At 41.6% G+C, this 13,955-nt stretch overlaps 1 protein-coding gene and 1 pseudogene across 4 annotated transcripts in view; one reads left to right on the top strand and one right to left on the bottom strand.

Moving 5' to 3' along the window:
• The window catches only part of VPS35L (VPS35 endosomal protein sorting factor like), a 114,339-nt gene that overhangs the window by 91,178 nt on the left and 9,206 nt on the right, over window positions 1–13,955 (bottom strand). For 2 of the 4 annotated variants that reach the window (XM_077141704.1, XM_077141705.1), the window contains exons 2-6: window positions 9,492–9,591; window positions 6,841–7,008; window positions 5,174–5,296; window positions 3,620–3,644; window positions 856–932 (exon numbers count right to left, since the gene is read on the bottom strand). In XM_077141704.1, the coding sequence (XP_076997819.1) occupies window positions 856–932; window positions 3,620–3,644; window positions 5,174–5,296; window positions 6,841–7,008; window positions 9,492–9,591 (493 nt within the window). Of the gene's footprint in view, window positions 1–855; window positions 933–2,951; window positions 3,541–3,619; window positions 3,645–5,173; window positions 5,297–6,840; window positions 7,009–9,491; window positions 9,592–13,955 lie in introns of those variants that run through there. The other 2 variants (XM_077141706.1, XM_077141707.1) reach the window with 2 other exon arrangements.
• On the top strand, window positions 13,359–13,860 carry LOC143667809 (large ribosomal subunit protein eL27 pseudogene; annotated as a pseudogene).

The following is a 13,955-nucleotide window of genomic DNA, read 5'->3' as shown; positions in this document are numbered from 1 at the left end:
CCTTCATACCCACTGACTCATTTAATCCCTAAAGCAAGCCTAGGAGGCAGGGACAATTTACCATCTCATTTCACAGGTAAGAAAACTGAGGCACAGAGCTGTGAAGCACCTTGCCCCCAAATTACAGAATTGCTAAAGGGTGGAGCTGGGCTTCAAACCCAGATTACCTGGCTCCAATCTGTCCTCTTACCCACGATGCCCTGGTGATACTCCCTAAATGACCCCCTAAACGATACTCCAGAGGACATGGACTGAACCACCTTCAGGCCCAGGCCAGTGGGTTCAGGAGGGAATCCGATGGGGAGGAGTGGGGCATCCTAGACAATGAAAATCCCAATCAAATGCAAGAACGTGGTGCCCAGGACCGTCAGGTGGTTTCAAGAGAAACCAGAAATCCGGATTTGTATTTTAAGTTTACCTAATCCTAAGAGTTGACAAATGGTTCTAATTTTTTTAAAGTCTGTGCAAGCCAATTGAAAGACCCCTATGGGTCACAGTCAGCCAGCAGAGTGGCCGATGCAGCCTTTGCTGCAAGGTCTGATCTTTCTCCTATACCACGCCGTGCCCAGGAAGATGACCCTGTCCCCAGATGACCTGGGTTTGCTCAGGCATCACAATGAGAAAAGCTGCCTTCAGAAAACCAGCCCAAGTCACTCTCCCATGAGCTGGTCCAACTGCAGTGCTGGCATCCTTCCCCGGACTGAGTCAGTGCCTCAGGAGGCCCAGACCCAACGCGCAGGCTTCCTAGGATAAGCGTGGCTAGGAATTAATCAAAGAGCAGGCCCCGAGACGGAGCTTACTTGGCAGAAGAGAAAAGCATCACTCCTCCCCATGCTCAACAAATGACTGGCTCACCTCCTCAAAGTCATCCAGCTCCTCTAGCCTGGTCCGAACCTTCTCTGACATTGCAGAGGTGGCGCTTCCAGCTTTGCCTAAATAGAACAGATTTATACCGCACAGATGACTTTCCTCATCCACCAATACCCCAGACGGAAGGCATAACAAAGATGTCAGGAAACCGTAGTTACAGAAAACTCTACAAGACCTGGAAAACTACTTCCTTATGGGATCAAAGCTCCATAGGAAACATTTCCATTTAGAAGCTACTCCAAGTAGGCTAGCCTCAAAAAGGTTAACCCATGCATTCGACATTTACAAACTCTTCACTGTATCATTGTTTATTCACAGAGAATGCCGATCCAGAGAAGGATGCCAAAAATCCGTCATTTGTTTGTTTTCCCTGCACAAAGGGCCCTCTCACGCTCATACTACAGTGCTGAATTGTTGTGCCCTCATACTACCAAAACAACAATTTCACTGTCTGCTCAGAGGTGGAGACAGTGGGGCTTCAAAGCCCTTTCTTCAAGCAAAGAGGACCAGCTGTACCTCCTTCCAGCATCTGTCAGCACAGTCCTTTTCCATCGGCAGGGACCGGAGGGCAGGAATGAAGGAAAGGACTCCAGGACGTGGGGCCAGCCATAGGGCACGGGTATCTGTCAAACCAGCCGCTGCTCTCCGGGCCTCCTATTTCAGAACCTTTCCCCATTTTAAGGGGCATCTGCTCCAGTTCTGAGCTCCGCATGGCTCACATTCACTCAGGCACTTGACCTTTCCTACCAAGCTTACTCTCAGGAAACCCAAGTTTCTTCTCTCTTAAGGTACTGGTTCTCTGAGCTGGTGTTGACCCACAGATGCATCTGTGATCAGCTGAGAGCACACAGCAATAGTTTAATTATTAACAACTACTAAGGGAAAGACATTTTTCTAGCAATTTGCCTTTCTTTGCCTTGATTCTCTCTTTTGCTTAATTTTGAAATTTACCATGTACAGAAAGTAGATAAAACATCCATGTACATTTTAACAAGAAATTATAAAACCTTTGCAACCACCATCCAAGTCATATATTATCCTACTTCTGTCATGAAAAGTTCCTGAAATTTACCCACATTGTTGCATGTAGTTGTAGTTCACTGGTTTTCATTGTTTCGTATTTTCCACTGTATGGATATATCATGTTAATTTCTTCACTCTATGGTCGACGGATATTTGGGTTGTTACTTCTTTGGGGCTATCATGAGCAATGCTATGATCATTTCTGTTCACGTCCCCTGGATTTCTCTAGGGCAGTGCTCTGCAAACTTTTATACAAGTCAGTTAAGGATGTGTTAGATTGCAGATTCTGCTCGGCAGGTTAGGGGTGGGGCCTGGGATTCTGCATTTCTAATAAATATTTAGGTGATGGCAATGCTGTTATTCCTGGACCACACTTTAAGAAGTTTGGCTCTGGGGTAGGGTTGACAAACATTTTTTGGTAAATGCCAGATCTAAATATTTTAGGTCTTTCAGGTCACGGGGTCTCTACTACAACTACTCAATCCTGCTGTGGTTGCCCCAAAACAGCCACAGACAACAAGCAAACAAAGCATGTGACTGTGTTCCAATAAAACTTAATTTACAGCTGGACTTAGCTATTAGATGTGCAGGGGTCGCTAGATGTGTCAACCCCTATCCTAGTAGGGAGAATGCTGAGTCAAAGGGTAGGCCCACCTTCAATTTTATAGCTAATGTATAAGCATTTTACAAAGGGTCTGTGCCCTTTAACACTCCCCCCCCTCCCCCCCCGCAGCGTCTGAGAGTTCCTATTGCTCCACATTCTCACACCATCTGGAAGCGTCGGTCTTTTTGATCTTTCCAAACTGGTGGATAGGCAAGAGTATGATTTACTTTTGTGTGGTTTGGGATCACTCAAAGTTATGCCTACTCTCTTGATTTCTAATGTGTGGTCTCACCCTGGAAAGAATGGGGGTCAATTGCAGCGGCCACAATAGGGACTTGCCCACAAGCCACAGCCATGCTACCCTGCACCCTAGTGGCATATGAACCCTGGCAGTGGTTGCCAGTGGCATCAGAATCACATGAGAGCTTCAAAACAGGAACATTCAGGTACCTACCCTCTAGATTAATTCAATATGTGAAGGGAGGCCCAGTGGTCTGCATCTGTGTAAAAGTTCCCCAAGTGATCCTGCTGCACAGCCAGTTTGAGAGATCTTGGTCCAGGGTTTCTGACTTTGTGTCTTAGCAAGGAAAAGTGAGAACTGCTATGTTCAGGAACCAGTGACGAGTAAGACCGAGCTGACTTACAGATACGTCTGGGGTCAGGTGAGAGTACGCTGCAATTATTCAATGATGATTACCTACTAAAGCAGTGAAGTTTTCAAATAATTTGCCTCTTTTGCCTTATCTCTTACTTTTTCCTCATTTTAAAACATTAAAATTTACAAGGGACAAAAACTTAAGATAAAGGAAAGGATCTCCAAAGGGAGAATTCCAACCATTACCTGGCTAGAGAGAAAGACACTTAGATGAGGGAGATGATTCCTTTATAACTAAAATCAAAGAGTAAGCACATGTTTTATTTCTAGTACCCTCTTTGATCTTTATTATATTTATTCTCTAAATATGTATTTCTAGTTTTCTATGTTAATACACAATTTAGGATATAAAAGCTTCTACTGAATTAAAAAGAAAGATCGAAAAATACATATAATTTCCTCCTTTGTAAAGCTATATTAAAAGTAACAGGAAAATTCTACCACCGAAATAAGAACAAAAAACTTACCTTTTTCAGATCCCATAAACAGATTCTGCAGAGACATAAAAATTAATTAATAATTCAAAAAACTTACGGATTTTATGATTTAAAAAACATATAGGAAAAGAAAAAGAAAAAAAACATACAGAATACTTCGATCATTACTCAACTAATACTAAGGCACTACGGCGCATCATTTTCTAACACAGCCATTTATCCATCCAAAATGAAAGTTAGAAACATTCAGTCAAAGAAGGAACACACAGACCACAAAAAACTACTGAAGAGTCCAAGTTTGTACTCAATTTAAGGCTGTCAACATGAGCCAATAAAAAGCAACATTTTCTGATAGGACGGATGCATTTAACTTACTTGCAATCAGGGTTGCTCAACCTCAGCACTACTGCCATTTCGAATGGGTAAATTCTTTGTGGTAGGGGCTGACCCGTGCACTGCAGGGCGTTAAGCAGCATCTCTGGCTTTACTGCCTTGCCTTGGCCTTTCCCATCCCCAAATGTCTGGGGGAAGGAGGGGGCAGGCAAAAATCACTCCTGATGGAAACCATTGCTCTAAATTAACGTTATGCATTATTAATTTTCCTGAATTAATAAATAATTTCAGTGGTCCAGCAGTGCTGCCTACCATTCTGCTCAACAAGTGCATGCCCTGCAGAGAGCGGGAGTGAGAAGGGCCACGCAGAGCCTCCTTGTTGCCGACCCACTCCACCTTCTCCCTCTAACTACAGCCCCAATTTTTAGATGGGCACATTCTAACTCAGGATAAAAGCCTACATTTCCCACTTCCCCCCACATCTAGGTACAGCTCGTGACTAGCTTCAAGACAATTCAATGTAACTGGAAATGTGGAGGAGCCTCCTTAAATGGGAAGGGTTACATCTTTCTTGTGCCCTCTCCCTCTCTACTGACTTGGACATGAAATGACACACTAAGTGCGGTAGAACAGTAAGACAGAAAGAGCCCGAGGTATCCCCAGCGACCAGGGAGCTGCCATCCCAGCCCTGGACAACCTGTCTTTAGATCTCTTTTCAGTGTAAACAGAGATGAACATCACTCTTGTTTACGTCATTAGGGAGGACTTGGGTTTTAAGCAACCGAACCCACTCCTAACTAAAAGAGGGATGAAACTGCTGGCCCCTTGGTGGGTCTCAGTCATTTTAAGCCTTTCCCAATGTGGGTAACTTGCCAAGTGTGTCTCCAGGCAGAGCCAACAAATTCACCTGGGGTCCACTCAAAGAAACAGTCAGACAGCCCCAGACGGAAACCCAGCTGGGTGGGAGTTAACCACGCAGCAGTATGCCCTCCTCCAACGTGGCAATCTCCTTACTTCATATCTCAAACTTCCCCCAAAGATGGGACTCCACTGCTCCATGTCTTTCTCTGAACTGTGCCATATCCCTGATCCTTAACTCAGTTTTCAAGAAACCGTTCAGCACTTTTTCTCCCAATTAACACTGACATAATAGGTGAAACTTAAAAAGCCCAGGAGATAGAGCCATCTGACAAAAAGAAATTAGCACTAAATTTCAAACAGATACTGGGAGAAATGCCTACTACTACTCACGATAGAGAGCTTTTCTGTGGTCGTGTACCGGGCGAGGATTTCTCCCCGTTTGTTGGACCAAGGCTCAAAATCTGATCCTACAATGGAGTTATCATCTCTATCTCGTTTCTTTCTGGAGCCGTCCTAAAGAAAAGCAAGACAACATCTTCAACAACAATGAAACTTCATCGTAAAAAAAAAATGTTAAAGCAGAAGGCATATAGCCCCTCACTATGGAATAAAATAGATCTGCCTAAAGTTTGCCTTTGATAAAAAAATGTTTCTCAGGCCATTCCACCGTAAGTGGCCAATGAGCATATACAAAAGATGCTCAGACTCATCAAGAATCTATGAAAGGCAAACGGAAAGAGACCATTTTTCAATTATCAGACTGGCGAAGTGAAAAAGGACTGATAATATACAGGGCAGCAAGAATGCAGGGAAGCAGTTACTCATAAACATTGTTTGTGGGAGTGGACATTGGTAAAGCCTTTTTGGAGGACAATTTGATGGGAGCCATCAAAACCTTCTTAGCTCATTAGTGATCTTCTAGGAAGCTAGCCTGCAGAAATCCCGGCATACAGACAAAGATGTATGTAAGTTTAAGGAACACTCTGAACCACTGTTTGTACTGTAAAAAAGCAGAAACAAACTATATGTCCATCATAGGGGAATGGCTAATTCAAGATGGCATGAACATTCTACAGAATACTATACAGCCATTCAAAATCACACGATTATACTGTAAGTAAACTAATATGAAAAGTTCTTCAGGATATATAGCAAAAGTTAAAAAAAAAAAAAAAGAAAGCAAAGTGCAGAAGTATAAAGATAGTTCAATTGCATTTAGGTTAAAAAATAAATAAATGTATGTGGTGTAGCATACGATGATGGCTGAGAGCATACACAGACCATGAAGTTAGACCAGGTGGGTTTGAATCCCAGCTTGGATGTGATTTAACATCTCTACTCTCTGCCTCTTTAAATAAGGATTATAGTAGCAGTTAAAAAATAAAACTATCAGTTAGTTTTAAAATAGAAACAACTTGACCAAAACTCTGTCAATTTTGAGGCCCATTAAAACAAAATTCAATGAGAAAAAAAAAATGAGGATTGTAATGCCTTTTTTGTAAGGTCGTGAGAGAAAATGGAAGCACTGAGAAAAACAAAGCCTGCCAAACAGTAAGTTGCTGCTACTTTTCCTGTCATTCATTATGTGGATAAGAAGGTGTATGTAAATGCTCAGAAGTTATGGTCATAAATATCTATGAAATACAAAGAAAAAGCAATGGAAGAACACGTTATGCTGAAAACACAGATGGGCGGAGAATGGAATGAAGCACATTGGTCAACGGAAATTTATCTGTAGTGACTGATTGTTCCACATCGAAAATTAGTGAGTTACTTATCTACTTGTATAAAAATAAATTCAAATGAAGGAAATACAAAAAGAATGGAATTGAAATAAAGAATACATTTTAAAAGCAAGAGAAAAGGAGAAAAAAGGTCAAAGAGAATGAGAGCAAGAAAGGGGAGGAGAGAAAGAGGGAAAGGGATGAAAAAGAGGAAGGAAGGGAGGGAGGAAGAGAGAGAAAGAGAGATAAGGAGATGGAGAGGGAGAGAGGGAGTGAAAGAGAGGAAAGAGGAAAGAAGGGGGAAGGGACAGACTTTCAGTCAGGGCATGTTACCAAGGCAGCTGCAGTGGCTGAGGGATCAGCTGTGGCTGCAAACATGGAGAGGGGGTCGGTCCCATCCAGGACGCTGCTCAGTGGGTCCACCATGGAGACAGAGGAGGAGGAAGACGTGGAAGAAGTACTTCCTTTCCGGTTCACCTTCTTTGTCTTTGATTCTGTGACCTGTGGAGAAAATTTGAGGAGGCCAAATAAAAGTCTATTACTTTCCCTAAAGAAACACTCAAATGCTTTCCTTTCTTTCCTTCCATTAGCTGAAGTGACCATTCATTTGCAGCAGCCTTCCTTGGGATGTTTAGTTTTTGTGTGTGACAAATGGCAAGCTTCAGAATCACAGCTGTTGAGGAAGGAAAAGCAGGGAGTAAGGGTGGGAAAGGAAATTCTGTAAATCAAAATTCTTTATGATTTACAAGAAGATGATCTGACTTCTTATAGGGCTTTGTGCCAGTCTGAATCTGTTCGGTACCCCAGAAAAGCCAAGTTCTTTAATCCTCATTCAATATTTCTGGCTGGGAGCTTTTTGATTGTTTCCACGGAGATGTGACTCCACCCAACTGTGGGTGGTAACTTTTGATTAGATGGTTACCATGGAGATTGGTCTCAACTCATTCAAGGTGGGGTTGCTTCTTGGAGCCCTTTAAGAGGGAACCATTTTGGAAAAAGCTTTAGAGCCACCAGAACTGAGAGAACCACCAGAACAGACAGAACCCTACGGAAGCTATTGAAGAGGTCTGGAGAGAAAGCTATAAGAAGTCACCATGTCCCTTTCCAGCTGAGAGAGAAACCCTGAACATCATCAGCTCCTTGAACTAGGGCATCTTTTCCCTAGATGACTTTGAATGGACATTTTTATAGCCTTGCTTTAATGTGGACATTTTCATGGCCTTAGAACTGTAAACCTGCAACTTAATAAACCTCCCATTATAAAAGCCACTCCATTTCTGGTATACTGCATTCCAGTAGCTTACAAACTAAAACAGGTTTTATGACTCAAAGTGTGAATCCTGGATGAGCAGCATCAGTATTACCCATGAACTTATTAAAAATGTAGAATCTCAAACCCCACCTGAGACCTACTGTGTCAGGATTTGCACTTTAATAAGATAACCAAGTGACTGGTAGGGTAATGATGCAGGATACTGAACATCTCGAAGGACATGTGCTCTGAAGACAGTCTTGATGGCTCGGCACAGGCATCTCATCTCCACGGAGCACAAATGCCCAACTTCCTCCTTTCTGAAGAACTACAACCACTCTACCTTCTGGTGGACACTGGCCCCCAGCCTCCCCTAACTCCCAAGGACTGGATCAGGGTAAACCCTTGAGCCAAGAGAACCTGACTGGAGTCTCTTTTCTGGGAATTTAGGATCAGTAGTCAGAAGAGCTAGTAAGATTCCACTCCTTCTTTAAATGAGGAACCTATGAAAACAATAGTGGTTGATGGGCAGGGATGGACACTCTGTATATAGATTCAGAGGGAAGCAGAGAAAACCAATCTCCAAAAAGGGAGGAGAGAAGAATGGAGGGACACAGCAAAATGAAGGAGAGAGAGACAACATTGGTGCTATTTGTTGTTTTTATCCACTCAACATCTGTTCTTCCACCTCCCAATCTTGATATTTTAAACATTTTTGGGGCAAGAAGTCCTTCCCAGTGTCAGTTTCTGCAGGCAGCTCCCAGGGTAGGCATTAGACTAACACAGTTAGTCAGCTTATTCTATGGCCTTGGTTACCAAGATTGGTTCAGAGAAGAACACATAAACCAGCTGAGTAAACAAAAATGGCTGGAGAAGAGACTCTCCCTGCTATTGGTGCTGTGAATCTAGCAGGACAAAAGGCTGGAGTTGCTGCAGCTATTCTGCTACCACCTAGAAAGTGAGTTCCTGAGAATGGAACTAACACACTCATTGGGTCAGCCATGGGCTCATGAGCCCATGGGGTATTAGAGAGGACCTGGAAAGCTGTAAACATCTTTATATGTTCTCATGTTTCTGCCATTAAGATACTTTATATAGGGCAGTGCAATGGTGGCTCGGTGGCAGAATTCTCATCTGCCATGCCAGAGACCTGGGTTCAATTTCCGGAGACTGCCCATGCCAAAAAAAAAAAAAAGACACTTTATATCCTCCCTGTCCACTGGCACCTGTCTGTCAAGCACATCTTCATTCCACTACGACAGCCACATAGTTCCTATTTCTTATGAATTAGAAAGTCCCAACCTAGCAGACAGAGATCACCTATGTCTCTTGCCTGCCTTTTCTTTGTTTTTCAATAAGAAAAATAGAAAGGGTGGGGGGTGGTGGTGCAGTGGCAGAGTTCTCTGCTGCCATGCCAGAGACCCAGGTTCAATTCCCAGTGCCTGCCCATGCAAAAAAAAAAAAAAAAAGGATAGACTAAGATGCTATAATAGGAAATGGCATCCTAATGGTAATTAGAGTGATACATTATATGCCAATTAGACAAGAAACAAAGATATATGTTGGATAAACACCCAAATCAGGAACAAGGTCATCCCATACTATGACTGTCTCACTAATATGAGAAAGGGAGAGAAAATGGCTGTGGTTGAGGCCAACCAAAAAGACCCAGGAACCCTGTCTGTTATATGCAATGAGAGTATCATTTACAGAGGGCCTTCACAAGACTTACAGTTATGGGTTTCAGTGGGTGATAGTCCCCAAACTCCAATGGCACGGTCTCCAGTCTGCATGATGCAAATTCAGCTTTGTAGTTCCTATTCCTGGAATGCCTGGTGAACACCAAAACACAGACACTAATTGGTTGATAGGAACCCATGAAATACTAAAAACTTCCTCAATGATGTAGTAGTTTATAGTGGAACAATATTCCCACCAAGACCAACAAACTGTTTTAATTGGCTTGAATGCATAAAGAGCTGCCAAGATATATTGGACTTGCAGAGCCATGCTAGACATGAGAATGAAGGGAAACTCATTAACCAACTTCTATTGCCCAGTTTTTCCATCCTAAGGCTTTTGTTGATTCTGGGCATGGGATGAAAGGCTGAAGCCAGCAGAGGGCAGCTAGTAGGCGGCAGAAAAGCCAAAGAGGCTTAAGGAAACCTCACAGGGCTGGGAGAGACAAATTAGAGTCTGAGGCTGCCAACAGAGCCAGGACATAAGGGAAAGGCTTCTGAAGAGGAGGGAGCTCAGAGAAGTAAGAAATTCAGTGCTGGTTTCCCTCTCTAAGTATTTGCTAATTAAGCTGGTTAGGGTAAGAGAAAGAAGCCAAGTAAAAGCAGTTAGAGGACACAGTCTTCACAAGTTCCACGAGGGCTTAACTAGGGAAGAGAAAATTAGTGAGATAGAAAATAAAAGGGGAAAAATCCAGACTGAACCATGGAGCAGAAGAAGGATGGAAAGCACAGAAAGAAAAAAAGCCTAAGAAACATAAAAGGCATGAAAAAAAGTTCTACAACTCATATACTGGAATCCAAATGGGGAAAATAGAAAGAGGCAGAACTAATATTTGAAGAGGTGATAGCTGATTTTTTTTTCCAAAACTAAATACAGACATCAAGTTACTGCTGCAAGAGACATGTGTGCCCCAGGCAGGATAAGCATAAAAACAAAAGGCAAAAAACACATTTGAGGTCAATATAATCAAATAGCTAAAAGCCAAAAAAGCGCTCTCAAATGCAAAATTAAGAAAGAAAACATATTATTCTCAAAGGAGCAACACTAAGACTGATAGCTGTCTTTTACACACCAAGGTGAGAACCTAAAGACAAAGGAATAATAACTTCAAAGTGCTGAAAGAAAAAAATCACCAACCTAGAATTCTATCCCTAGTGAAACGATTCTTTAAACAAAGGGCAAAATACTCCAATCAAGAAACACTTAAAACAGCATCAGCAGTAGAACAACAGTAAAAAAAAAAAAGCTAAAGATAGAAGGAAAACGATCCCTGTTGAAAACAAAATACAATACACATAAATATCACACATGCACACAAGCAAAAGAGTAACAAAAGGTTAAAGTGTGGATAAAACTAAATGAATATTCTGCATGCAAAATAATAATAATAACAACAACTTAAGATATTTAAAATGCATAAAAATTTCACAATAAAAGGCCAGAAGGGGTAAACTGAGTTAAAGTATTCTAAGACCTAACACCGTCTGAAAGTGATTAAAGTACTACTTTTTATTAGACTCGAACAAGTCAAGGACGCAGGCTGTAGTCTGCAAGATAACAGAAACAAAGGTAGTGAAAAGGATAATAAGCTAATAAGGAAGGGAAATATAAAAATACTTGATTTAAAAAGAAGTGTGCATAGGTAGTTTAGTGGTTAGAATGCACGGCTTCCAGGTGTGAGACCAGGGTTCAATTTCCGGACCATGCACCCGCCCCCAAAAAAGAAGGCAAAAAAGAAGAGAAAAAAGAAACATAAAACAGGAAGAATAAATAGAAAACAGATAATAAGATGGCAGATATAAACTCAAATATATTAGGCCAAATACAAATAACTAAATATCCAATTAAAATACAAAGACTGCAAGACTGGATAAAAAACAAAACCCAACCATATGGACACACTTTAAATATAATGAAACACAAAGGCTGAAAGTAAAATGATGAGAAACTGCATACTATAAAACTAAACCACAAACAAAACAAAAAAAGAGGGCAGGCCACGGTGGCTCAGCAGGCAAGAATGCTCGCCTGCCGTGCCAGAGGACCCGGGTTCGATTCCCAGTGCCTGCTCATGTAAAAAAAAAAAAAAAAAAAAAGATTAATACAACTATACATAGATTCAGAAGACACTCAGGCAATCAATGAAGAGACACATTCCATATAACAGAAGGTTCGATAAATGAGGGGGATAAAATAATTCCAAGTTGGTATGTGCCTAATAACATATATTCAAAATACATCAAAGCTAAAATTGACAGAACTAAAAGAAGAAATGTAAAATCCTAGAGATAGATTTTAGCATACCTCATTCTGTATATAGAATAAGACAAAAAAATTGAAAAATAAAAAGAATATAAAAGAACTGACAAAACAATGAATAAACTTGACCTAACTGGCACATGATACATTGCATACAACAGCAACAGAACATACTTCCCTTCAACTGAATATACATTCTGTGTTAGTTAGATTCAGTTGTCAACTTGGCCAGGTGAGCATACCTAGTCTTGTTGCTGCGGACATAAGCCAATGGTACGTGAACCTCATCTGTTGCCAATTACATCTGGAGTCAGCTAGGAGGCGTGTCTGCTGCAATGAGTGACGTTTGACTTAATTGGCTGGTGCTTAAATGAGAGAGCACACAGCCTAAGCAGTTCGGCATTCCTCATCTCAGCACTAGCAGCTCAGCCCAGGCCTTTGGAGATGCAGAAAGAAGTCACCCCGGGGAAAGTTGTTGGAACCCAGGGGCCTGGAGAGAAGACCAGCAGAGACCATCCTGTGCCTTCCACGTAAGAAAGAACCTCAGTGGAAAGTTAGCTGCCTTTCCTCTGAAGAACCAACAAAATAAATCCCCTTTTATTAAATGCCAATCCGTCTCTGGTGTGTTCCATTCTGGCTGCTAGCAAACTAGAACACATTCTTTCTAAGTGCATGTAACATTCAGCACATGCTTAACATAGGATCAGCAATCAGACTCCTAGCCATTTATCACAGAGAGGTGAAAACTATGTCCACATAAAAACCTGTACATGAATTTCTGTAGCCACACCTTTATTATAACAGTAGAAAACTGAAAAAACCCAAATCTTCTTCCACTGGTGAACAGTTAAACTGTGGCACATTCATACAATGGAATACTACACAGTAATAAAAAAGGAACAAACTAATGGCACATGGAACAACTTGGATGGATCTTAAGGACATTATGCTGAGTGAAAAAAAGCCAAGCTCAATAGGTTACATACTGTATGAATCCATTACTGAAATCACAAAATGTTAGACATATGGCAGATTACTGGTTGCCCGGTGTTAGGGAGGGGGTAAAGGATAGGAGGGAGTACACAAAAGATCTTTGTGATGACAAAGCAGTTATGTATATTGATTATGGTAGTACTACATGAATCTACACATATGATGAAAGAGCACTGACCTACACACTCACACACACACACACACACACACAAACACACACACACACAAATAAGTGCACATAAAATTGGTAAGGTCTGAATAAGGTCTGTGGACTGTCAATCAATCTCCTGGTTTTGATGCTGTTTTATAGTGAGTAAGGTGCTACCACTGAGAAAAATAAATTAAATCAAAGAAAGGAAATAAAGAGCAGAAAATGATGAAATAAAAAAAAATGTCCAATAGAGTATATCAACAAAGCCAAAGGTTTTTCTTTAAAAATAATAAATATTAGTAAATTCCCTGATAAGACTGACGAGGGCGAGAGAAGGCACAGATTATCAATGTTAGGAATGAGACAGGGAATATCACTATAGATCCCACAAGCATTAAAAATATCATGAAGGCTTTTCTGCTGTGCCCAGTGGCTGCTCTCGGAAAGAGCAAGTTTATGAAACCCAGGAAGGTGGTGATGGTGCTGGCTGGATGCTACTTCGGATGCAAGGCCATGATCATGGTCAAGAAGGCTGATGAGGGCGGGCCACGGTGGCTCAGCAGGTAAGAATGCTTACCTGCCATGCCCGAGGACCCGGGTTCGATTTCCGGTGCCTGCCCATGTAAAAAAAAAAAAAAAAAAAAGAAGGCTGATGAGGGCGCTCAGATCACCCTTACAGCCATGCCCAGGTGGCTGGAATTGACCATTAACCACACAAAGTGACAGCTGCCACGGGCAAGGAGAAAATCACCAAAAGATCAACAGATCTCATGCCCACAGGGTACTCTCTGTGGATACCCCTTGGGCAAAACTATTGTCAACAAGGAATCTTCAGAGACCCTGTTTTGAAATGTGCGGCCCAGCATGAAGCCAAGGTTAAGCTCGAGATTCAAAGATGAGCAAAAACAAGTGGTTTTTCCAGAAGCTGCATTTTAGTATTTTCTGTTTCAATCATTAAAAATCCATAACACATGTGTGTGTATATATATATCACAAAGGATATTATGAACAACTTTATGCCAATATGTTTGGACATTTAGATAAAATGGATAA

This window comes from Tamandua tetradactyla, chromosome 23 (genome assembly GCF_023851605.1).
Source record: "Tamandua tetradactyla isolate mTamTet1 chromosome 23, mTamTet1.pri, whole genome shotgun sequence".
NCBI classification, from domain to species: Eukaryota; Metazoa; Chordata; class Mammalia; order Pilosa; family Myrmecophagidae; genus Tamandua; species Tamandua tetradactyla.
Note: the sequence above shows the minus strand (reverse complement) of the source record. Positions and strands in the feature narration are given on the sequence as shown.